The 27,480-nt window shown below is 42.8% G+C and overlaps 1 protein-coding gene across 4 annotated transcripts in view; it reads left to right on the top strand.

Moving 5' to 3' along the window:
* Positions 1 to 27,480, top strand: part of ccdc85ca (coiled-coil domain containing 85C, a) — a 300,440-nt gene that overhangs the window by 156,680 nt on the left and 116,280 nt on the right. For all 4 annotated transcript variants that reach the window (XM_063043765.1, XM_063043780.1, XM_063043789.1 and 1 more), the window contains exon 2: positions 23,027 to 23,103. In XM_063043765.1, the coding sequence (XP_062899835.1) occupies positions 23,027 to 23,103 (77 nt within the window). The remainder of the gene's footprint in view (positions 1 to 23,026; positions 23,104 to 27,480) is intronic.

The following is a 27,480-nucleotide window of genomic DNA, read 5'->3' as shown; positions in this document are numbered from 1 at the left end:
TGGCATTTATAGCGAGAGGATTCGAGTACAGGAGCAGGGAGGTACTACTGCAGTTGTACAAGGCCTTGGTGAGACCACACCTGGAGTATTGTGTGCAGTTTTGGTCCCCTAATCTGAGGAAAGACATCTTTGCCATAGAGGGAGTACAAAGAAGGTTCACCAGATTGATTCCTGGGATGGCAGGTCTTTCATATGAAGAAAGACTGGATGAACTGGGCTTGTACTCGTTGGAATTTAGAAGATTGAGGGGGGATCTGATTGAAACGTATAAGATCCTAAAGGGATTGGACAGGCTAGATGCAGGAAGATTGTTCCCGATGTTGGGGAGGTCTAGAACGAGGGGTCACAGTTTGAGGATAGAGGGGAAGCCTTTTAGGACCGAGGTTAGGAAAAACTTCTTCACACAGAGAGTGGTGAATCTGTGGAATTCTCTGCCACAGCAAACTGTTGAGGCCAGTTCATTAGCTATGTTTAAAAGGAAGTTAGATATGGCCCTTGTGGCTACAGGGGTCAGGGGGTATGGAGGGAAGGCTGGGTTCTGAGTTGGATGATCAGCCATGATCATAATAAATGGCGGTGCAGGCTCGAAGGGCCGAATGGCCTACTCCTGCACCTATTTTCTATGTTTCTATGTTTCTATGTTAATCATAAATTTCATAATGGGAATATGAATCCCAGTATGCTTCTCTGTAGCATACCCACTCTCCCTTCCATTCACTCCACAGTTACTGGGAACGCAGAGAAATGCACTTTGAGGTTGTTAAGTATGCAAGCCTGTCTTCTTGTTTGGGGCACAATAGAGTTTTACCGCTGTGGGCACCCTAAGGCAGATAGATGTACTGGCTGGCCAGGCGTTTCACACCCCTCTGCATGCATGGCAGAATTTCTGTGCTGTTTGTTCTGTACTCTACTGCCACGATGATACAGTGTGTTGGGTCATTTTAACGACGGCGTGCAGGGACAGTGCAATTCCCAACAGAGTAGGGATGATTGAGTAACTTATCCGTCAATCACACTTGCAGATTGCATGCTGGCGTTGATTTTATGCATAGATTGGGTTTTATAACAATAACTTTGTTGGAGAGATACCTACTATTGTCAAGAAACAGTAATCTTCTCTTTCAGTCACTGAGTTCAGAGCACGCCTTGAATCCCCACCCTTGCATGCAAATTGTTGGCTGATGATGGGGCGCCTCGATAGTGTAGTGGTTAATGCAATGATATTACAGCTTGGGGAGTTCTGGAGTTTAGAGTTCAGTTCTGGCTCCCCATTCTTCCCTAAGACCATAAGATATAGGAGCAGAATTAGGCCATTTGGCCCATCGAATCTGCTCACCATTTCATCGTATCTGATCCAATTCTCCTGTCAGCCCCAATCTCCTGCCTTCTCCCTGTATCCCTTCATGCCCTGACCAAACAAGAACCTATCAACCTCTGCCTTAAATATACATAAAGACTTCTGTACTCGACACAGCTGTCTGTGGCAAAGAATTCCACAGATTCACCACTCTCTGGCAAAAGAAATTCCTCCTCATCTCTATTCTGAAGGGACACCCCTCTATTCTGAGACTGTGTCCTCGGGTCTGAGACTCCCTCACTATAAGGAATATCCTTTCCACAGCCACTCTATCCAGGCCTTTCACCATTTGATAGGTTTAAATGAGGTCACCCCTCACTCTTCTGAATTCCAGCAAATACAGGCCCAGAGCCATCAAACGCTCTCTATGTGACAAGCCATTCAATCCTGGAATCATTTTTGTGAACCTCCTTTGAACCCTCTCCGGTTTCAGCACATATACATGCTAAGATAAAAGACCCAAAACTGCTCACAATAGTCCAAGTGAGACTTCACTAGTGCTTTATAAAGTCTCAACATTACATCCTTGCTTTTATATTCTGGTCCTCTTGAAATGAATGCTAACATTGCATTTGCCTTCCTCACCACAGACTTGACCTGCAAATTAGCCTTTAGGGAATCCTGCACAAGAACTTCTAAGTACCTTTGCACCTTAGTTATTTGTAATTTTCTCCCCATTTAGAAAAAAGTCAAAATGCATGACCATATACATCCCAACACTGTATTCCATCTGCCATTTCTTTGCCCATTCTCCTAATCTGTCTTAGTCCTTTTGTAGCCTCTCTACTTCCTCAAAACTACCTGCCCCTCCACCTATCTTCTGCAAACTTTACAACAGAACCATCAATTCCATCATCCAAATCATAGACATATAACATAAAGAATCAGTCCTGCCACAGACTCATATAGAACACCACTAGTCAGAGGTAGCCAGTGAGAAAAGGCTCCATTTATTCCCACTGTCTCCTGCCAATCAGCCACTGCTTTGTCCATTCTAGAATCTTTCCTGTAGTACCATGGGCTCGTAGCTAGTTAGCAGCCTCATGTGTGGCACCTTGTCAAAGGCCTTCTGAAAATCCAACTACACAAAAACATCAACCGATTCTCCATTGTCTATCATGGTTGTTATTTCTTCAAAGAATTCCAACAGATTTGTCAGGCAAGATTTTCCATTGAGGAAACCATGCTGACTACTACCTATTTCATCATGTGCCTCCAAGTACCCTGAGACCTCACCCTTAATAATCGACTCCAACATCTTCCCTATCTTCCCACTGTGGTCAGATTAACAGGCCTATAGTTTCCTTTCTTCTGCCTTGCTCCCTTCTTGAAGGGTAGAGTGACATTTGCAATTTTCCAGTCTTCTGGAACCATTTCAAAATCTAGTGATTTTTGAAGTATCATTTCTAATGCCTCCACGATCTCTTCAGCCACCTCTTTCAGAACACTGGGATGTACACTATCTGGTCCAGGTGACTTATCTACCTTCTGACTTTCATACCTTTCAGTTTCCCAAGAAACTTCTGTTTAGTTATGGTAACTTCACACACTTCATGACCCCTGACACCTGGAACTTCCACCATACTGCTAGTGTCTTCCCTGATGAAAACTGATGCAAAATACTTACTCAGTTTATCTGCTATTTCTTTGTCCCTCATTACTACCTCTCCAGCATCATTTTTTAGTGATCCAATATCCACTCTCCCCTCTCTTTTACACTTTATGTATCCTTTCCTTTCTCCTATTGTCCTCTCTCCTCTCCAATCGGATCTTTTCTTCTCCAGCCCTTGACCATTCCCACTCACCTGGCTTCACCTAACACCTCCCGGCTAGCCTCTTCCCTTCCCCCCACTGGTTAATTCAGACATCTCTCCCCTTCCCTCTCAGTCCTGAAGAAGGGTCTCGGCCTGAAATGTTGACTGTTTACTCTTTTCCGTAGATGCTGTTGGACAATCTAAATTCCTCCAGCACTTTGTGTGTGTTGCCGTCTGTAAGGAGTTTGTACGTTCTCCCCGTGACTGCGTGGTTTTCCTTAGGGTGCTCAAGGCTCCTCACACGGTTGCTGAGTAGTGCAACTTGTTGGGCCAGAAGGGCCTGTTCTGTGCTGTATCTCTAAAATAAAAATTAAACAAAAATAAAATACAGCGGTATCATTATTCACCTTGTATACACGCCCTGTGAAACAACAGAGCCTCAATAATTGTCTTATTGTCCTAAACCATTGTGCAGTGGGTACCAAAACTAGGCCGAAGTAATTACTGCCTGAGGAAAATAATTCCAGAAATTTGATACACTTGCACATGATTTTTATGCGGCTTGCTCTAAATAGACTGGTTTACCCTGGGTAGATCATACTTTTGGGTGAAACTGAAACCATTACACGATTCACCTTCACACGACCGAAGTTTGCCCAGTGTTAGCCATGTATCTCATGATGTCGCAGTGCCACACACTATAGATTTACTCCTGTCAGTGGAGATGAGAACTGCTGGGGACCGCCTACAACCTCTGTTGAATGTTCAGAAGGAGCACTTCACCAGGGCACCAGAACAGAGACTATACTGCTGCTGCGGAAAAAAAAACCAAATTTCATGTCATGTAAGTCTGTGATAATAAACTTGATGCTGATTCTTCCTGAATTGTGAAATTTGCATCTTTTACCAGGTTTCCCCTGCCATCTGAAGGTAGAGCGTTCCTATGAAATGGTTTGTAAGCCGAAATGTTGTAAAGCGAAGAAGCAATTGCCATTTATTTATATGGGAAAAATTTGTCAGCATTCGCAGACCCAAAAATAACCTACCAAATCATGCCAAATAACATATAAAACCTAAAATAACAGTAACATATAGTAAAAGCAGGAATGATATGATAAATACACAGCCTATATAAAGCAGAAATACTTTTCCACAATCGTTACTGCACTGTTCTCCGTAGCGAAAATCTCACGCAAGCGCTGTCGGCAGAATATCTCACGCAAGCGCTGTTGGCAAAAGCACGGCGCAAGCGCTCTCCAGTAACCTTTAAGCTATGAAGCTGTCAAATCATACCAAATAACACGTAAAAATACACAGCCTATTTAAAGTAGAAATAATGTATATACAGTGTAGTATCACTTACCGGAATTGGTTCAGCCCCGAGCATACTGATGATGGTGTGTTAGGCTGAGTCGTCGCAGGTTGGGGTGGTGCAGTGGCCCCCACCCTCCGGGCCGCCGACAGATACTGAACCGCGAAGCATGCAGGGGTACAGCGGTAGCCGGAAGGCACCCAGCACATCTTTAGGAAGAAAGCCAAAATAAACATGCTAATTAACTAGGTGCCACCCGGCACGTAATTGTTGGCCCAGATCAGTGCCGATTTCCAATTGCATCGTCTCTGATCTGAACCGACAATTACGTGTTGGGCGGCACCTAATTAATTAGCATGTTTATCTTGGCTTTTTTCTTAAAGATGTGCTGTGTGCCTCCCGGCTACCACTACATTCTCCGCGAATCGCAGGGTGGTGGCACATGGGGGTGTCATCTCGTCGTCTGTTTCCATTAGAGCAGGCAGCTCATCTTCTCCTATGACTGCCCGCCTCGATGTCGAAGGTCAAGGTTCATCGTCTGCTGTGGCTGATGTGGAAGGCTTTCTTGACTGCTGAGCCTCGCGTATTTTTCTATCATACAGTTCTTTGTAAGGACTCAAACCATCCTGCAAATATCCCCTAAGCTTAGGTACCCTTTCAAAATTAAAGTCATACTTTATCATTGCAGCGAAAATCTCACGCAGTTGCTTCACGTTCAGTTCCTGGACAACTTCACTTTCGGTCTGTTCGCTACTGCATTTGGTTTCGATTGTTATCCTTTCCTCTTCCAATTGCATCAGCTCTTCGTCTATCAGTTCTTGGTTATGGGATGCCAAAACCTCTTCAACATCCTGTTCGTCAGCTTCCACGAGCCAAACTCACTTTGTCCTTACTTCGTTCACCACGATCGAAACGCTTAATTATGTCTAGCTTTATGCTAAGTGTAACACCCTTACGAGCTCTTTTAAGGTTTTTCCAATACCTTAGATCTCATCTTGCAAACGGCTGCTCACAGGCACGTGTTTAAGCAATGCTGGCTAGAATGCCGTTCCAAATCCGGGGGAGAACGGCTGCTCGGGGCGCGCGCGCTACCTTTTATTGCGCGCAGATTTTTTCGCGCGCTGCTTTTTTATTTGTAACAGTGAAAACAGCTTCTGAAAGCGAAAACAGGGTACTAATGTAGGTCTTTCATAACAGTGAGGTTTCGTAAAGCAAACGTTCGAAAAGCGGGGGACACCTGTACACCACATGATTAAGTGGATTCTTGTCCTCACAATCTATCTCGTCATGGCTTTGTACCATGTTGTCTACCTGCACCACACTTCCTCTGTCACTGCAACTTTATTCTGCTTCCTGTCAATTGATTTATTGAAAACGATCTTTGAGGATGACATGCAAAACAAAGTTATTCACTGTACCAGAGCCACAGCAGATCCTGTAGATGCTGGAAATCTGTAGCAAAACACAAAAGATGCTGGAGTAACTCACCAGGTCAGGCAGCATATATGGAGAGAAATATGTATTCAACATTTCGGACCAAGATCTGTGGCATCCAGAGAGTTAGATGCCCCTTGATCTTGAAAGGGTGTGTTGACATTGGAGAAGGCACGAAAGAAGTTCACAAAAAACGATTCCTGGATTGAAAGCTTGTCATAGGAGGAGCATTTGATGGCTCTGGGCCTCGACTCACTGGAATTCAGAAGAATGGGGGGTGATCTCATGGAAACCTATCGAATGTTGGAGTGGATGTGAAGAGGAGTTTCCAGTGGTGCGGGAGTCTAAAACCGAAGAACACTGTCTCAGAATAGAGCTGTGCCTTTCAGAATGGTGACGAAGAGCAATTTCTCCAGCAAGAGAATAGTGAATCTGTGGAATTTATTGCTCGACGCGGCAGTAGAGGCCAAGTTATTGGGTATGTTTAAGGTAGAGGTTGATAGAGACCTGACTGGTCAGGAAGGGCTACGGGGGAGAAGCCAGGAGACTGGAGCTGAGAGGGAAAATGGATCAGCCATGATGAAATGGCAGTTCTGACTTGATGGGCCAAATGGCCTAATTCTGTTCCTGTATTTTATGGTCTTATACCCAAATGCAGAGGTGATTACCATCTTACTCCCACTTTTCCCCTCACCTCCACAGTGACCTTATCTATTTTTGTACTTTCATTCAAATTTATTTATCACATGTACATCGAAACACACAGTGACATGTGCGGTTTGCATTAATAACCAGCAAATGTCACCACACATTCCAGGGTCAATATAGCATTCCACAGTGCTCACAAGCAACAGCAGCAGCAACGACAACAAGACAACAGTTAAACAAGCTCCCTTCCTACCCTTCTATCCACCCTCTCACACACCCAGACAGGCCTCCAAGCCCTGGACAGGCCGCCTCTGGTCCTTGGCCTCAAGCCTTCAACCTCCAGTCCCTGGCCCGGACTCACAGACATGAGGCTTGCTCCATACTCACTGGAGAGAATTCTTCAAGATCTGTCTTGTCTCTCAGGGATCACATGATGACTTAGTAGATGTGTTAGATCTCCTGGTGTGGGTCCTACCTCACTCCATGAGTCTGGAAGCTAAACACTAGAGTTATACATCCAACTTAATATTATCTATCTCCACAGATTGTTCAGGATCTCAATGGATGCCAACAGGTCAGGTTTAGACACGAAATCCACTTTCTGGGCTAAGTGTTCAACAGATCTTCATGAAGTTCCTGAAAAGAATAGAAAGTTATAAGTATCCTAGGTCCAATGCACACCATCATCGTCAGTGTTTATGGTGATGCTATGGCAAGTCCATGGCTACAGTGATGATCTTGCAACTCTATGGCCAGCCGCTTGCTGCTGGCTGATAATGTATAGTGTTATTACAGCTCAAAGCACATAGGGTACCTCAGCTGGCTTCAGTACTTCAAGTAGGAGATGGTGAGATAAAAAGAAACTCTGGTTGAATGCGAGATTTGCATTGGAGTTTATAACAGACAGTCAGGCCAGTTAACCCAACTGGTCTATGTCAGTTTACACTGTCCCCCTTTCTAACTTATTTTGTGACATATGACCTGCAGAGCATTGTGAGCTTTATTAGTTTATTGAGACGCAGCATGGAGTAGGCCCTTTCCAGCCCTTTGGGCTGTGCTGCCTGGCAACACGCCGATTTAACCCTAGCCTAATCACAGGACAATTTACAATGACCAATTAACCTACCAATCAGTATGTTTTTGGACTGTGGGAGGAAACCCACGCGGTCACGGAGAGAACATACAAACTCCTTACAGGCAGCAACGGGAATTGAACCTGGGTCACTGGTACTGTAAAACGTTGTGCTAACCACTACACTATGATGCTGGAGGGCCTATTCCTATGCCGCGCTGTTCTATGTCTTTGCACTATTTATTTATTTTTTGCACCATTTATTATTTTTTGTACTACTTATTTATTACTTATTGTAACTTAATGGTAATTTTGAATGTCCTGCACTGTACCGCTGCCACAAAACGAGAAATTTCATGATACATATATCAGTGATATTAAACCTGATTCTGATGATGCCTTCATCACCCTCTTCACACAGAATCAGCCACATCCTGAAGGAAATAAACGGGTTTAACAGTTTCCTATCAGGAAACTGACAGGCATTTTTTTACCATGCACGGCAAGGGGAGGATGTGTGCTCTGGCAGGACCACAGTGAAACAGTGAATGTCCACCTCCAGCTGTCTCTTACAGTGTTAGGGGCCAGACCACATACCAGTTGTACGTTCACTTGTCTGAAAGGCATTAATTAAACCGGTTGGGTTTTCGCAATAATCCGACTGCTGTCTTGATTATTTTATCAAGTGCCACCTCAAAGTCTGCTGAACTTGCTCTGGCAAGATCTGAACTCAAAAACTCTGAATTCCTCACCTAGACCGTAATCGCCAAGATACCTTCCACACGGGACTTTTCTTCTTAAGAGAAAACGGCCATCCAAACTGATCTATTTTCTTAATCAGCCAAATTTGCTTCAGGGGACCTATTGATTTTCTGCTAAAACTGTCGCCTCGTAGTGACATTTATTGCTCTTTCTAGTTGCCCTTGAGAAAGTGCTGCATCTCCTCAAGCAACTGCAGGCCCAGTGAACGACTGATAATAAACATTAAGAGTTTCTGCAGATACTAGAAATTCAGAACAACACACACACACACACACACACACACAAAATACTGGAGGGACTTAGACAGTCAGGCAGCATCTATGGAAATGAATAGATAGTCGATGTTTTGGGTTGAGACCCGTCCTCAGGTCCGGAAAGGAAGGAGGAAGAAGCCAGCATTAGAAGGGAAAGGAGTACAAACTGGCAGGTGATAGGTGAAGCCAGGTGAGGGGGAATGCGGGTGGATGGGGGAGGATAGATGAAGTAAGAAGCTGGGAGGTGATAGGTGGAAAAGGTAAAGGGCTGAAGAAGAAGGAATCTGATAGGAGAGGAGAGTGAACCATGGGAGAAAGAGGAGGATGGGCATCAGAGGGAGGTGATTGGCAGGTAAGGAGAAGGTTTCAAGAGCACCAAGTTTCTTGGAGTGCACATCACACATCACTGATGATCTCACCTGGTCCCTCAACACCACCTCTTTACTCGAGGAAGCACAGCAGCGCCTCCACTTCCTGAGGAGATTGAAGCGAGTGAGGCTCCCCACCACTAATCTAACTGCATTCTGTCAGAGCACCATCGAGAGTGTCCTGACCAGCTGTATCACCGCCTGGTATGGGTATTGCGAGACACCTGACTACGAGACCCTGCAACAGATTGTAAGGATTGCTGAAAGAATCAATGGGGTCTCTCTCCCATTCCCCCTTCGAGGACGTATACCAGAAGTGCAGTGTTCGTAGAGCCCTCAGCATTGTCGTGCACCCTCCCAACTCCCCCCCCAAAAAAAAGGTCCCACAATTTCTTCAACCTCCTGCCATCAGGAAGAATGTACTGTGAAATAAGACCAAGGGGTGTTTAGCTGGGGAACAGCTTCTTTCCCCAGGCTGTGAGACTTCTGAACACCCAATATACATTATTTATGACAATGCCAGTAGCATTATGCTGACATATATTTAACTCTCTGTCAACTTAACTCTCTGTCAACTTGTATATCTGTAGAATGCTTTTTGTTATCTGTTAATATGTACTAGTTTACATGCTGTATGTGATGTATATGGACCCTGCTTTGCATCTTGGGCCAAGAGGAATGTTGTTTCGTTCGGCTATATACATGTCTACAGTTGAATGACATATGAACTTGGACTTGAGAAGGAATCAGGGGGGAGCCAGAATGGGGAATGGAAAAAGAGGTAAAAGGGGAAGGGGGGAGATATAACTGGAAGTTAGAGAAATTAATGTTCGTGCTGTCAGCTTGGAGGCTACCTAGGTGGAATATGAGGTGTTGCTCTTCCAGCCTGAGAGTGGCCTTACCATGGCAGTACAGGAGGCCATGGAAAGCCATGTCAGAACGGGAATGGGAAGTAAAATTAAAATGGGTGGCCAGTGGGAAATCCTGCCTGTCGTCACAGATGGAGTGAAGGTGCTTGACGATACAGGGGTAAAGAGTCTTTCTGAACTTTTCCTGCTTCCTTATAGAAGTGAACAGGACAGGCCTGACTCCAGGATAAAAATGCCAAGGGTATTTCCATTCCACTGTCCGCGTCAGCTCCTAACTGATAGGTGCCACTTCACACGACGCCAATACAGCTCGAGGCGACAAAGTTCAGAGTTCAGTTCTGAGGCCAACTGTAAGTTTGGACCTCCCCCGTGTAAGTGCGGAGGTTTCCTCCAGTTGCTGCAGTATCCTCCCATATTCCAAAAACGTAACGGTTAGTAGGTTAATTGGCCATTGTAAATTGCCCTGTGATTAGTCTAGGGCTAAATAGGTGTGTTGCTAGTTGGTGCGGCTCGTTGGGCAGGAAGGGTCTGTTCCACAGTGTATCTCTAAGTAAAAATAAGCACCACGCCTCCTGTAGTATTTTAATGATTTGTTTTAAAACATTACATAATGAAGGAAGAGGGCGAAGTTCATTCCTTTATCCAGTGGTATGTAGTAGAAGGAGTTATCAGACTATGCAGTAGAGATGTTTATTAAGCAGTTGAAAGTCAGCACAAAGGAATATCAAGCAAGTCCCTCAGTCTAGAGCATTAACCCTTTCAGAACCAGAATCAGATTTACTATTACTGAATTGGATGAGGTGAAATTTGTTATTTTGTGGTAGCAATTGAGAGCAAATTTAGAGTTACTCTTAAGTTATGGAAAGAAGTAAATAGTGCAAAAGAAAAGGGATAATGAAGTACTGTTCATGGGTTCTTGGACTATTCAGAAATCTGATGAATGAGGAGAAGAAGCTGTTCCTAATTCACTGAGTGTCATTCTTCGGGATTCTGCACTCTTCCCCGATGGAAGTTATGAGAAGAGGGAGTGTTCTGGATGGTGAGGGTCCTGAGTGAAGGAGTCTACTTTCCTGAGGCATTGTCTCTGGTGGAACAACTCTCTCGAGCATCTTGCGATCCTTTTTGCATTGGAGCTTCCATACCAGGCACCGCACATGCATAGAAACTTATAAAATCTGGTTAAACACCAAACCTCAAACTCCTATTCAAATTCAGGGCTTTTTATTACCTTGCCATGAATGATGCTTTTTTTAGAGACGGAAGGATAGCTGTGAGTAACAGTGTTGAAAGCAAAATATATTTCATTTGCCTTGGGAGGAAAGGTGAGAAGGTCACACCTCACCCACTCCACCCCAAAGAAACCTTAATATCAATAAAACAATTCAAGAGAAAGTCTTGTATTTATATCGTGTTTCCATTAACCTTAGATGTCCTGAAGCAGTCTAGCCGGTGAAATGCACTTTAAAATCAGAGTCAACATAAATTTGTTATCAAGGCACGTAAATGTCACCATCTACCTTGAGATTCAGTTTCTTGTGGACATTTACAGGAAAATAAAGAAATACAATAGAATTTTTGAAAAACTATACATAGAGAAAGGCTGACAAACTACCAGTATGCAAAAAAGGACAAATTATGCATTAAATGAACCAACAAACAAACAAATAGATAAATAAACAAACACAGAGACAGATAGATTGATAGGATAATAAATAAATCAATGGATGAATGAATGTCAAGGAATAAATACATAGATGATAAATTAATAGATAAATGATACATACAAAATTAATAATTAATAAATGGATTAATTAATAAATAAGTGAGTTCATGAGTTGTAATAGTTCAGAAGAGGTATACCTATTAGTTTTGTGAGCTGCGCACAAAATGTCATCATATATCGCCAGGCATGAATACAAAATAGGAAACAAAGCAGTCTCTTCCAAGAGTGATTCGTTCAGGCTTTTCCAGTCTTTCTTCTTGCTTCAAGGCTTCAACAGCAGCGACCCGCCTTGTGGTTCAGTACTTCTCATCAAAAGGAACAGGGAGTGCCTAGCTTCCTTTGCTCCACCAGTAGTAGCAGATGTCCTCATCTGCCTATCTCTAGGGTCTGTTCTCCTCCCCGGTCTTCTCTGTTTCTTTATCTCTTTTACTATTAAGATGATGTAGCTCACAACATTCACTAGCCTTTTGGCCACTCATCTGAATGTTTCCTTCTCTGGTGTGGTATCTGTTTGCTAGAGCCCTTGTAAGCATTCAGAATCACAAGGTCCTTAAATTGTATTGAGGTGGCTATTCAACACATTGCATCTGTACTAGTTCTGTGTAAAGTAACTCAAACTATCCACTCCCTTATCTCTTACCCATAGTCCTGCAACTTGTTTTCAATCTATTTCCTTTTGAAAGCACTAATTGATTTTTCTTACACCACCCCATAGGCCATGAGTTCCAGGTCGTTACTACATGCTGTATGAGAAAAAGAATATTTTCCGCACCTTCCCCTTTCCACTATTGCCCAAAGTTTAAAACCTTGTGTTCCCCATGCTCCTTGAAACACTGTAATGAGTAATAGCTTATGTTCATGTACCTTATCTGAACCAGTCATGAGCCAGTATATCTTTATCAAATCTTTCTTTGCTTCAAGGAGAACAGCCCTTCACCTCTCCACTGAAACCACTCCTTCACTGCCTTGAAGTGCCAGCAGAACTGTGCATTACTGCTTTACATCCTGACTAGAGAACTCTACAGCTAATGTGTGCCTTGAACCAATTTATACTTTGTTGTTTAACCAGAGGGTTCAGCTCCAATGAATGGACATATCAAATCCCTAGTTCTATATATTTTGTGAGTCTTAATTTCATTTTGAAGAGATTCTGCAGAAGCTGGAAATCCAGAGCCACACACGCAATAGACTGCTTATTCCTCTGTAGAGGCTGTATGACCTGAGTTTCTCCAGCATTTGTGTGTGTTATTCATTTTGAATTTATCTAATATTTGCTTTGACCAAGAGATGATCAACAAAACTATGTAGATCATCACATAGTTATACACTTTACATCTTTTGTTCCACTTCAAGACAAGTCACTTCTTATTGTCATTTCGACCATAACTGCTGGTACAGTACACAGTAAAAACGAGACAACATTTTTCAGGACCATGGGACAATACAAAAACTACAAAAACTACACTGAACTACATAGAACAACACAAAAACTACACTAGATTACAGACCTACCCAGGACTGCATAAAGTACACAGAACAGTGCAGGCATTACAATAAATGATAAACAAGACAATAGGCACGGCAGAGGGCAGTAGGTTGGTAGTCCGATGGCTTGGGGGAAAAACTGTTACATAAATAAACAGCTGAATGTCCGGGATTCCGTCCGTTTCTGTACTCCCGCCGAGTATTTCTTGTGAAACCTATGATCTTATTGAAACCTACTGTATGTTTCTAAAGAGCACCTCATTGGCTAAAACTCACATGAGCCCGGAGATTACTGTCATGGTGTGCTCTCGGAGGGCTGGACCCATTTGCGGAGGAAAAGCTGGATTTCTCTGTCATGGGGGTCACTGGCACTGACACAACCCAAGAGCAGGCTCACAACTCCAGGAGTGGAGGAACGGCAGAATCCCACAAAGAGACAGAAAAGAGAAGTTATACATAGGAACGCCAACAAAGCCTGAGAGGAACAACTGAGCAACACTGCGAGACAATCATTCTCATAGAATGTAGGAAACCTGTGCCAGTCACAATCAACTTGAGCAGATTAAATTAAAAACACAAGGGCTTAATGGCTCTAGTGAAGATAACGATTAGTAAGTACATGTGCTGAAGAACCCCAGTAGCTCAATGTTCCACAGCAAGCCACAAAGGCCATAGGGCTCATGACAATTATGGATGTTTCTTCTGGCTGGGACATCTGAAACTAGGGTTCATAGTTTGCAAATAAGCAAGCAGCCAATCAGGATGGAGATGTAGAGGAAATTCATTCCCACAGAGGATTGTGAATCTTTGGAATTCTACATATATCAGGGATGACCGTGAAGATTCAGTTGCTGGGTATATTTAGGAGAGTGACTGATGGATTTTAGAATACTTAAGGAATCACGGGCTATGAAGATACCGTAGCAAAGTGGCTTCAACACACCCAATGACAGATTGGGAAAAAGGACCAAGTATTCAAACATTTCCTGTTTTTACTTTTGATTGTATTTCTTTTGATTTAAAAGAATATTTTTGTTACAAGTTTTGAATGCTGCAAACATGAACATCTTGAATTATTTTGAGGGGAGAGTTGTTATGTTATCAAGGTTGTTGAATATTGGATGTCCTGAAGAAGGGTCTCGGTCCAAAATGTCAACTTTTTTTTCATTTCCATAGATGCTGCCTGACTGCTGAGTTCCTCCAGCATTTTGTGTGTGTTGTTGAATATGGGAGCTGAATAGCTCAGTATTTGCAACCACTTGTAACTTCAAGGTTCAAAGTAAATTTATTATCAAAGTACATATATGTCACCATATACAATCCTGCAATTCATTTTCTTGTGGACATACTCAATAAGTCCATAATAGAATGATAACCATAACAGAATCAATTAAAGACTGCACTGACTCAGAGATTCAACTAGTGTGCAAAAGTCAATGAACTGTGCAGATACGTGAAGAAAGAAATAATAATAATAAATAAATAATCAATAAATATTGAGAGCATGAGATGAAATGGTCTTGAAAGTGAGTCAATAGGTTGTAGGAACATTTCAATGGTGGGGCAAGTGAAGTTGGATGAAGTTATCCCCTTTTGGTTCAACAGCCTGATGGTTAAGGGGTTGTAACTGTTTCTGAACCTGGTGGTGTGGGTCCTGAGGTTCAAACCATAGCTCCTGATGGGAGAAGCTGTGGTCAGTGTGCCACAGGGGCAGTTTGTATTCCTTCCAGCTTAAATTCTCATCAAAATGCTGCCTTTATTTCACTGCTGTACTGATGCCAGAATTTTGTGCCTCTGGCACTAACAACATGGTGTTAATATAAATGGAAAAGCCTGACAATGAGAAGGAATAATGGCCAAGTCATGAGGTGTGGTTTGTACTCTTGTTCCATCAAAAGCACAGCTCTGTGAATCAGTGGGAATATTTCTCCGGTTCACACCCCATCCTGCTTGCTTGAGCTTTAACAGTAACATAGCACACAAGAGGTTTCCATGGAAAGAGTGGTGCATGTCTGATCTGCTGAGTAATCCCAGTTTTCATCTCATCCTTCAATTTTGGTGCATTTCAGTCCATCTGCCCTACAATGAATGGGACAATTCAAGATTTAGATTTATTTATCATATCCACATCGAATATTAAAAGCAAGCTACAAAGCCTCAAGCCCACAGGCCTTGGTACATCTGGAGATTCAAAAAGCAATAACTGACTAAGTCATGATGCTGAGATTAGTCAAATATTGGTACTTTCTTGATGGGACGTTTGATGTGAGAAACTGCGTGTCTGGGTGGGCTGCAAACTTTCGAATTCTCTAACTTAGTTTCTCAAGGTCTATGCTACTAGAATCAGGAAAATTATGTCATTGAATCATAGAACATTACAGCACATAACCAGGCCCTTTGGCCCATCTAGTCTATGCCAAACCATTAATCCACCTAGTCCCATCGACCTGCACCCGGACCATAGCCATCCATGCATCTCCCATCCACATAAAGCAAATACCCAAATTTCTCTCAAATGTTAAAATCGAATCCACATCCATCATTTGCACTGGCAGCTTGTTCTGCACTCTCACCACCCCCTGAGTGAAGAAGTTCCTCTTTATGTTCCCCTTAAATATTTCACCTTTCACCCTTAATCCATGACCCCTAGCTTTAGTCTCACCCAACCGCAGTGAAAGAACCCTCAATCCTTTATATTCTAGGTAATAAAGTCCTAAACTGTTCAGCCTTTCCCTATAACTCAGGTCTTGGCAACACCCTTGTCAATTTTCTTTGTACTCTTTCAATTTTATTTACATCTTTCCTTTAGGTAGGTGACCAAAGCTGCAGAAAATACTCCAAATTAGGCTTCACCAATGTCTTATACAACTTCAACATAACATTCCATCTCTTGTGGTAAATACTTCGATTTATGAAGGCCAATGTGCTAAAAGTTTTCTACCTGTGACACCACTTTCAAGGAATTATAGATCTGTATTCCCAGATCACTCTGTTCTACACACTCCTTTGTGTCCTCCCATTGTCCATGAAAGTCCTGCCCTTATTGGTCCTCCCAGGGTGGACCACCTGACAGTTGTCTGCATTAAATTCCTTCCACCATTTTTCTGAAGCTTCCTTTCAAAACCTTCAGGAAATACAAAGGCATGATCCACTTGGGAAAGGTAGTGTTTCTGTACAGGAATGGAATAATGTGTGGGATGTCAAGATGTATCCTATACTGTTTCATAACTATAGTCAGTAGTGGCTGAGAAGGATTATGGAATTATAGAGTGAGAATGCATGGGAACAGATCCCTTGGTTCATCTTGTCCACGCCAGCCAAGTTGTCGAACTGAACTGGTCTTATCCCATCAAACCTTTCCCATCCATGTAACTGTCCGATTTAGTGAATGACGCCCTTTGGTCATGGATTTGCCAGCTCATAGAGGTATTCTGCCAACTGGCACATTCCGGATTGCAGGAGTACGCGCTGAGGGACACACTGAGGCTTGTTGCAGCCACCACAGGGTCTCGGTGAGGAAGGACCGCAGTGTAGGGCTCTTCTGCTACTGGAGAGGGAGGGTAAGGAAGCCTCTCAGTTATTGAAGAGGTGTAGCACCCCAAAGGACCACATGAGTAGCAACAGTGCTACTGATGTGCAGGAAAGTAATAGAACAATACTGAAAGCATTGGCAATGAATGCAAAGCATTAAAAGGCATTGCACGTCTTACTCTTGTAAACTGTTTTTTTGAATTATAGTCATGGAAAACTACAGCACAGAAACAAACCCTACTGCCCTTCTCGTCCATGCCAAACAATTTAAATTGCCTTGTTCCATTGGCCTGCACCTGAACCATAGCCATCCATACCCCTCTCATCCATGAATCTGTCCAAACTTGTCTTAAATGTTGAAATCAAAGTCACATCCACCACTTGTGCTGGCAGCTTGTTCTATACTCTCACGATCCTCTGATTGAAGTAGTTCCCCCTCATGTTCCCTTAAATGTTTCAACCTCAATCCATGACCTCTAGTTGTAGTCTTACCCAACCTCAGTAGAAAAAGCCTGCTTGCATTTACCCCTCATAATTTTGTGTAACTCCATCAAATCCTCCCTCAGTCTTCTACGCCTAGGGAATAAAGTTCTAACCTATTCAATCTTTCCTTATAACTCAGCTCCTCCAATCCCGGCAACATCTTTGTAAATTTTCTCATCATCATCTTTCCTGTGGGATGGTGACTAAAACTGCACACAGTACTCCAAATTAGGCCTCACCAACATCTTATACAACTTACGTCTCTGCTCTTGTACTGAATACTTTGATCTAAGAGTTATCACAATGTTGGGAGTGTTCTATTTTAAATGTAAGTTTATGTTTTTCTTTAAAGTTGACTATTATTACTGTTTATTCTTGCATGTTCGTTGGGTGAGAGTGCCTGGTGACAGAATGAGTTGGAAGTTTTTAAACAACTTTTGTCTCTGAGTGATTTCAGTATAAAATATCAGTAGGTTTTGAGAGGCTTTTATAAAGGGTAAGGGGACTGTCAATCAGATACAGTGTTCAGCTGAGGCCTCTCTGACTTGTTATGTTGGATATATGATTCCTAAAACAGCCCCTTGACAGGAGCAAGGCAAATTTCCTGTCCAATTCTGGCAGGTGTTGAGATCGATTATTGATAATTAAAATGTTGCTGTTCTCACGCAGTTGCTCTTGAATTTATCGCTGTCTTTACGATACAATAACAAAGACTCCCACTCTGAACAACTTTATTGATTGCAAAACCCCAGAGATCATGTGATGCATTACAGAAATCTATCTTCCGTACTTACACCATTATTTATATGTAGCAATGTCCCTTTAGAACAGAGATGAGGAGGAATTTCTTTGGCTAGAGGGTGGAGAATCTGTGGAATTCATTGCCGCAGAGGCCAGGTCATTGGGTATATTTAAACTGGAGGTTAGTGCATTCTTGATTAGTGAGGATGTGAATGGTTACAGGGAGAAGGTGGGAGAAGGCGGTTGAGAAGGATAATGATGGAATGATAGAGCTGACTGGGCTGAGTATAATCCTGTGTCTTACGGTTAGACAACTGTAAAACTGTCTTCTTTGATGACTAATCACTTTTGTGTGAAAAATGTGGAACATCACACTAATGTTCCCTGCCCCCTTTCATTAGAATAAAAATGGGGTGGCAGAGTAGTGTAGTGGTTAGCACAACGCTTTACAGTACCAGTGACCTCGGTTCAGTTCCTACCGCTCCCTGTAAGTTGTTTGTACATTCTCCCCTTGACTGCGTGGGTTTCCTCAGGGTGCTCTGGTTACCTCCCACAGTCCAACGACGTACCGGTTGGTTAATTGGTCATTGTAAATTGACCTGTGATTAGGCTACAGTTAAAATGGGGAATGGTTGGGTGTCGGGGCTCGAAGGGCTGGAAGGGCCTGTTGACTCACTGAGATTTATTAAGTTTCAGGTTCGTTCATTTATTTATCACATGTACGTTGAAACATATGGTGAAACGTGCCATTTGCGATAAACCAAAATTGTGTGCAGTTTTGGTCCCCTAAGGAAAGACATTCTTGCCATAGAGGGAGTACAAAGAAGGTTCACCAGATTGATTCCTGGGATGCAGGACTTTCATATGATGAAAGACTGGATCGACTAGGCTTATACTCGCTGGAATTTAGAAGATTGAGGGGGGGATCTTATTGAAACGTATAACATTCTAAAGGGATTGGACAGGTTAGATGCAGGAAGATTGTTCCTGATGTTGGGGAAGTCCAGAACGAGGGGTCACAGTTTGAGGATAAAGGGGAAGCCTTTTAGGACTGAGATGAGGAAAAACTTCTTCACACAGAGAGTGGTGAGTCTGTGGAATTCTCTGCCACAGGAAACAGTTGAGGCCAGTTCATTGGCTATATTTAAGAGGGAGTTAGATATGGCCCTTGTGGCTATGGGGGTCAGGGGGTATGGAGGGAAGGCTGGGGCGGGGTTCTGAGTTGGATGATCAGCCATGATCATAATAAATGGCGGTGCAGACTCGAAGGGCCGAATGGCCTACTCCTGCACCTATTTTCTATGTTTCTATGCTTGTATAACAAGGATGTGCTGGGGGCTGTCCGCAAGCGTTGCCACACATTCCGGCCACATTCTGGGCAGTGTGCCCACCACACTCAGTAGAGTTCAAATTAATTTCACTGACTTTCTGAAGCACTCATCACTAAATCGCATACTTGGCTCATGCTGTGGCAGAGAAATTTCTCCCAAGCTTGGTAAAAGAACCTCCTAAGAGGACCACAACCTTGACTAGGGTTTGGAGGCCTGCGCGTCTCAAAGACATGCAGAGCGATGTTGGCTGGAGTCACAGCTTTATGCTTTGGCTCTTGGTAGGGTCACCCACGCCAAACAGGTCAAAGGGTAGAGGCCAGGCTGAGAGTGGTCCACCAATCATCCAGGTTCAGGGGTGCAACTCAGGACTAACAACCCTGAATGGTATAAGAAATGTTACAGAAACTGCAAGGAAAAGTCCTTCTATATCTGTGTGCGACTGTATGGACAGACAGAGACGGAGGACTTCATTGCTGGCCTAAGCACCAACAGCATAAAGGGCAGTAGGTAAGTTAGAAAAACAAACTGCAGTTTGTCTATATTGACTATAGTGAAGAAAGACTAATTGAAGGTTATTCTGGCCTGTTTGCAGAGGATGCAATTATTTATGCCTTTACTCAGTTCATAATCCCTCACACTGCATGTTATTTTCAAATTCCCATTCCAGTAGGTTTCTGGCAAGTCTTCAGACCACAGTTCATTCTTTCATATTTCAGTGAAACTCTCCATTTATTCTTCATACACATTATTGTTTTTAGGATGTGAGCATCGCTGGCCCATCTGTTATTTGCCTATCCCACATTGTGGGTGAGTGAATTGTAGGCTTTAAAGTTAGTGTATCTGATCTCGGCCTGAAACATCGACTGTGAATTCACCTCCATAGCTGCTGCTCTGGCATTTTGCGTGTGTTGCTCTGGATTTCCAGCATCTGCACAAGGTCTTGTGTTCAGAAACAAAGATAAATTGTGTGGCTAGCTGGGAGGCTGCAAATAGTGATGTTGCAAATAGTGTACTTGGTGGTATTGATCATTGCATTGGGAAGTATGTTTTGTGTGCCTTTTGTAGATGGTATAAACTACTTTTTATGGGATGCAGTTGTGGTTTGCTGAGATGGGATTTTGTTGCTTCACCTTGGCAGCCTTGTCTTAGGGCTGCGAACAGGCTGTTTGTGATCAAACAGTACAGGGCACAAAATGTCTCACTCTTCACTCGTAGGTTGGAGGAGCAACTCTTCATAGGTACATTGTGTCTTGTGCTTCAGTACAAAGGTAACAATAAATGATCGCAATAATCAACTGGTTAACATTAACAATCTTGTGCTTTCCCGACGTATATGATGAATAAACTGTTCTTGGGGTTCCAGCCGGGTACAGGTATTGAATATAACTGACATTTCGATGACAAACTCTGCCATTTTCATCAAGGGTCATCCTTGGTGAAGGAGGCGGAGTTTGTCATTGAAACGCTGGACATAACTGATACCTGTACCCGGTTGGAAAACCGAGAATCATTTATTCATCATGTTAACATCAACATTTGGAATATGTTCAAGTTCATATTCCATCTGGGTATTGTCCAACCTGGTGGCATGAACATTGATTTCTCCAAATTATGCAAATTTCCCCCACCCCTCTTCTTCTATTCCCCACTCTGGCCTCTTACCTCTTCTCCCCTGCCTATGGTAATGTTACAGCTATATAAGACCTTAGTTAGACTCCACTTGCAGTTCTGGTCACCTCACTACAGGAAGGATGTGGATACTATAGAGAGAGTGCAGAGGAGATTTACAAGGATGTTGCCTGGATTGGAGGGCATACCTTATGAGAATAGGCTGAGTGTACGTGGCCTTTTCTCCTTGGAAAGATGAGTGGTGGAAGATGAGAGGTGACCTGATAGAGGTGTATAAGATAATGAGAGGCATTGATCGTGTGGATAGTCAGAGGCTTTTTCCCAGGGCTGAAATGGCTAACGAGAGGAGGCATAATTTTAAGATGCTTGGAAGTAGATACAAGGGGGTTGTCAGAGGTAAGTTTTTCCACACAGAGAGTGGTGGGTGTGTGGAATGCACTGCCAGCAATGGTGGTAGAGGTGGATACACTAGGGTCTTTTAAGAGACACTTGGATAGGTACGTGGAGCTTAGAAAAATAGAGGGAAATTCTAGGCAGTCTGGCCCACCTGCCAAACACCTCCCCCTGGATCCCCTCCTCCTTCCCTTTCTCCTATGGTCCACTTTCCTCTCCTCCTAGATTCCTTTCTCTCCAGCCCTTGACCTTTTCCTCCTGTCAACTCTCAGCTTCTTACTTCATTCCCCACCTCTAGCTACCTGGCTTCACCTGTCGCCTTCTAGCTTCTAATCCTTTCCCTCCCTCCCTCCACCCATATTCTTATTGTTGCATCTTTCCTCTTCTTTTCCAGTCTTTCTGAAGGGTCTCAGTCAGAAATATCAATTGCTTATTCATTTTTGTAGATGTTGCCTGACATGCTGAGTTCCTCCAGCATTTTGTGTGTGTTGCACTGGATTTCCAGCATCTGCAGATTCTCATGTGTTCATTCTTCACTTGTTGGGAGGCGTTACATTATATCACCAGGCCTTTCACTAAAGCCCAAACAGTTGGAGCTGAGGGCTGAGGTATTCGGGCCTACTCTGGAGCAAATTTCATCACGCATTGCTCCAGGGAGTTCAGGCAAATTGAGAAGTAGTCTTCAACCGGAAATATTAAGCTTCCCTTGATTTTTACGTCGCTGAGATTTTGTAGATCAGATTGATAAGCTTGTGCTGTATCTCACCGAAAGCTATAAATTTGACCCAACTGTGACTGCATGAAAAGGATTTTGTGGCCCATGTTTCACATTGTCAATTTGATTGACTTCTCATGAAGTCTTTTCAATGGCCCTTTACCAAGGCCTGCTGAACATGTTGGAATGGAATTTTGTCTTGAACAGCAGGTCAGAACTGGAGTAGTGCATTAGTGAGTAACAAAGCCAGAAACAGGCCGAGCGACTAATGGAAAGCCAGTGTGAAGTCAGAGCCACCCATGTTCCTAGTCCATTAGAGGTTTTCCGAGTGACTGAAATTCCTTTGAGAATAATATTCAGCAGTTATCAAGGAAAGGGATTCTTCTTTCACTTTTTGAAGTGCAAAATCTGCACTTCTCAGTTTAAAGGTCTATGAGAAGAAGCAGAATGTGAAGGTGTTCTAACAGCATTGGACAGATTAGAACCAGTTACCATTGTTTGGGGTGTCCAGTACCAGGGGTCCGAGTGCAAGGATAAGAGTTGTTAAGACTGACATGAGGAGATTTTCTTTTCACCTGGACAATGATGAACGTGTAGAATTCTCTACCACAGGAAGCAGTTGAAGACAAATCTTTAAGTCCATTCAACAAGGCAGCTGGATATTTTTCTTGGTGCTACAGAGATCAAAAGATATGGGAAGAAAGCTGGAACAGAATATAGATGAAAATGTCCTAAATATAGATGATAAGTAATGATCATATTGAATGGGAGAGCAGATCTGACTGGTTGAAATGCTTCCTGTTTCTATTTTTTTATGTATGAGGTGATGAGCTGTCAGGCTGATCAACACCCATTAATCCGCCCCTCCACCAATATATTCACAACATCTCACGTCAATTTATGTACATATAATTAATCTTTATATAAAACTTGTACATTGTGTTTTATAGGATTGCATTTATATTTATTGTGTTCTTTTTTGTTTCTTTATTGTGTTTTTTATGCTTATTGTGTCTTTTTGTGCTGCATCAGATCTAGAATAACAATCATTTTGTTCTCCTCTATGCTTGTGTTCCAAAGAGTGACAATAAACAATCTCGAATATTGAATCTTGAGATTCACCCAACAGATCTCTGTTAATCACTCCTATCTCGTTCTTTTGCAGACCCTGCCTCAGCCTACATCAGACAACTGGAAAACAAAGTCAAGTTTCTGGAGGAAGATAATAAGATCTTATCACAGGTATAATTTTCTTAATCCTCTAAAGTCCTCATTGATGTAATGTATAGCAAGCTTTTTACCCCATCCAGTTGTAGCAGCAGCCTACGGATCCTGCGGGATAAATTTCGCATTTTAGCCCCATTGATTATTTACTTATTGAGATATAGCCACGTTGAGCCACGCTGTCCAGCAATTCCCCAAGTTAATCCTAGCCTAATCATGGGACAATTTACAATAACCAATTAACCTACCAACCAGTACATCTTTGGACTGCAGGAGGAAACCGGAGCACCCAGAGGAAACCCATGTGGTCACAGGGAGAAGGTACAAATTCCTTACGGGCAGCAGTGGGAAATGAACCCAGGTCACCTATACTGTAAAGCATTGTGCTAACAACTACGCTCCTGTGCCACCCTACCCAACATGCCCCACCCAACTCTTAATCATTTTGCCAGCAGCCCTGTCGCCCAATAAATTGCCTGGCTCCATCATCGTCATGTCACTGACCATTCTTTCCTCATCAACCACACTTCTCCTCCTTCGCCTCTTCAACGCCCATCGCAGTAGCTTTATCAATCCATCATATTAAACTTCTCCTGTGTAGTATAAACCCACTTGTGAGATTCTGAATCAGAATCAGGTTTAATATCTCTGGCACGTGTCATGAAATTTGTTGTTTTGTGGCAGTGTGTGAAGCCTTTGTTGGACGGGGCCAACACTGGATGTTGCATTCTAGCTGTCTGTGCACACGCAAGCTAGTATGCCGGCTGGGCACGATGATATGAAGAGCAGCATCAGGCTCCCCGCCTTCACACAGCTGATGAATCCAAAGGAACAGCAGAGACCAATAGAGTTTGGGACCAGCAGCTTCGCAGGAGTTACCAGTCAGTGTTGAACTCAATGCAGGACTGCCTTAGGGACTCCAGCTCTGCATTTTTCCCTCGGCATTTACTCCCGAAGCCTTCCCCAGGAGTGGGTGTAACTGCAAGGCAGCGGAGGGTTGAGATCTGAGTTTTCCTTCTCTTAGAGGAGTTGCCAACCACAGCTGGCAGCAATGCAGTGCATACATAATTTTTAAAAAACTATTAATTACAATAAGAAATATTCATAATTTTATGTATATAAATTAAGTAAATAGTGCAAAAGAGAGCAAAAATAAGAAAAAAAAATTTGAGGTAGTATGCATGGGTTCATTGTCCATTCAGAAAACTGATGGCAAAGCTGTACCTGAAATGTTGAGTGTGTGACTTCAGGCTTCTGCACTTCTTCCTTGATGGTGGTAGTGAGAAAAGGGCATGGCTAGGGTGATGGGGGTCTTTAATGATGGTACCACCTTTTTGAGGCCTTTTGAAGATGCCCTCGATGCTGGAGAGTCTAGTGCCCATGATGGAGATGGCTGACTCTGTAACATTCCTGTGCAGTGGCCCCTCCGTGCCAGACAGTGATGCAATCAGTTAGATTGCTCTCCACCATACATCTGTAGACATTTCCAAGTGTCTTTGGTGACATACCAGTTCTTCTCATACATCTAATGAAATATAGCTTCTGTTGTGCCTTCTTTGTAATTGTATCAAAAGTTGGGCCTGTGATAGATCCTCAGGGATGCCGACACCCAGGAATTCGAAACTGCTCACCTTTTCCGCTGCTGAATCCTCAATGAGGACGGATGTGTCATTATGGAAGTAGGGCTACACGAATTTTACAAGAAATAACACAATCAGAACGAAAAGAGCAAAGCCCATCGTCTTGCAAAGTGATCAAAATGGATGTAGGTTGCTATCGTGAGGGCCTGTCTGGTTCTGTGTTGCAGACGGATGGGTGTATGTACAAAGTTCAAAGTAGATTCATTATGAAAACATATATATTTCACATTCGGCCCTGAGATTCATTATTTTGTAGGCATTCACAGTAGAACAAGGAAATACAATAGAATTAATGAAATACCACAAACAACCTTGTCATAAATTATTTATAAGGACACCTGATTACTTTCTTAATGATGTACCAACAGAACATCTGGACTACCTTTCAACTCCCGCTCTATGTCTTTACTCATGAATGAACCAGTTTCCAGTGACATTCAGTGTCCTGAGTAAAAAGTGAGAGGGTTTCAGGTAAACCCCTCTCAAGGAGCTCCTCTGGACTCAGTAATTTTTGAATCCAGAAAGAGGTATTTGTAAAACTTTTTTTTCCCTGTAGATGCCCAACATCATAATGAAAAATTTAAAATTTGCACCCAGAACATCTGAAAACCATAGACGTAGGAGCAGAATCATTCCATTTGGCCCCTCGAGTCTGTTCCAGCTCCTAAAGATGGTTGATTTTTTTTCCCTCTCAACCTCATTCTCCTCCCTCCTCTCTCATCCTTTAGAAATCAAGAATCTATCAATCTCTGCTGTAAATGTACCCAATGACTTGTCCTCCACAGCCAATGGAGGACAAGAACACAAGAAGTAGACCACTAGGCCCTCAAGCCTACCCTGCCTTTCAAGGTGATCATAGCTGACCTCAGCTTCTCTTTTGTGCTATTTCATAGCCTTCAATTTCTTGATCTTTCAAATAATTCTCTATCTCCACCTGAAATATTCCTAATTGGCTGGGGGTCAGAGAATTTCAGAGATTTGCTCACTACAAGAGGAGAAATTTCTCTGCACTTTAAGGGATACGTCTCTCACACTTTATTCCAGTTGCCGCGGGCAACACAAATCCCGCAGTCAAAATTACCAACACAGATTGATTCCATTTTCAGATTGTTTTTCGTGGGATTTTGCTGTACATAAAATAGCGATCAGGTTTCCTGTATTGCAGGGATCATAAGTCTGTCATTAAAGATAAATTGCAGGATGATGTGATGAAGCAGTGAAAGGTGAAGTAGAACTGCAAGTCTTTCTTTCTCTGCCTCTCTCCTTCCATGTGTGTGAATAATAATCCCTTGGGTATTGAAATTACTGGCCATGGTCAGAAGATAATAAACTGTAAGGGAACAATGTGCCTCAGGGATATCCATTCACTCGCCAATCATGCACACAAAAGCTGCCACAAAATTGTAGGTAACATGGCAGCTGTCTGAATATATTCAAAACATTATGCTTTTATGTGGCTTCAGCTCTAACATTCCTGCCGCCCAATTATAAATGGACACTATTTTTCCCTCAGTGGGTTACTTGCATTAAGGAATAAGATGCCCCGTCATATTTGGATCTGTCAGCCAACTTTGAAGACGGATAGACAATGTCGAGAATATCCGAACTGGAGTGAATGCATGCTTTGCTTCACCCAGCTTATCATTGTGAAAGGATTTTCGATCTGTGATACCGCCGATTTCATTTTACAGACACTTTGTTTCAACTGCGGGATACTACAAGAGAATGCCAACTAAAGCTCCTCCAGCCTGTCCTCCACAGGCTTATGCATCAGGAAATGAGCTGTCAATGCTTATTTTCCCAGTGTGACATTTCCCCTTGCTCAATGGTACATCATCCTCATTTTGAACAGCTGAAAATACTCTCTGTAGGTATCTTGCAAGTATAGAAGGACGTCTCACTATTACCAAGGAGTAAAAAGAAAGTGTTAATATTTCAGCTCCATGACCTTTTAAAGTTCAAAGTAAACTTATTATCAAAGTACATATATGTCACCATATACAATCCTGAGACTCATTTTCTTGCAGGCATACTCAAAAAATCTATAGAATAATAACTGTAACAGAATCAATGAAAGACCACACTGACTTTGGCATTCAACTAGAGTGCAAAAGACAACAAGCTGTGCAAATATAAATAGTAAATAAACAAACAAACAAACAAACAAGCAATAAATGTGAGTCCATAGGTTGAGGGAACATTTCAATGATGGGGCAAGTGATGTTGAGTATTGTTTTCCCCTTTGGTTCAAGAGCCTGATGGTTGAGGGGTAATAACTGTTCCTGAATCTGGTAGTGTGGGTCCTGAGGCTCCTGTACCTTCTTTCTGATATCAGCAGTAAGAAGAGAGCATGTCCTGGGTGGTGGGGGTCCCTGATAATGGATGCTGCTTTCCTGCAGCAGTGTTTCAGGTAGATGTGCTCAATGGTTGGGAGTGTTACCTGTGAAGGACTGGGCCATATCAACTTCTTTTTATAGAACTTTCCATTTAAGGGCATTGGTGTTTCCGTACCGGCTGTGATGCAGGCAGTCAATATACTCTCCACTGCATGGTAGAAGTCTGTCAAAGTTTTAGATGTCATCCTGAATATCCGCAAATTCCTAAGGAAGTAGAGGCACTGATGTGCTTTTTTGTAATTACTCTGCTCCATTGAGGGCTGTAAGATTGATTCTTCAGTCCCCCGACACATCCTGCTTACAATAGTTTTGCTCTATAGTTTTGATTTTCTGTCTCTACAACATTTTTCTGTCACCTA

This window comes from Mobula hypostoma, chromosome 1 (assembly GCF_963921235.1).
Source record: "Mobula hypostoma chromosome 1, sMobHyp1.1, whole genome shotgun sequence".
Lineage (NCBI taxonomy): Eukaryota > Metazoa > Chordata > Chondrichthyes > Myliobatiformes > Myliobatidae > Mobula > Mobula hypostoma.
The sequence above is the reverse complement of the archived record's forward strand: the minus strand, read 5'-3'. Positions and strand labels throughout refer to the sequence as shown.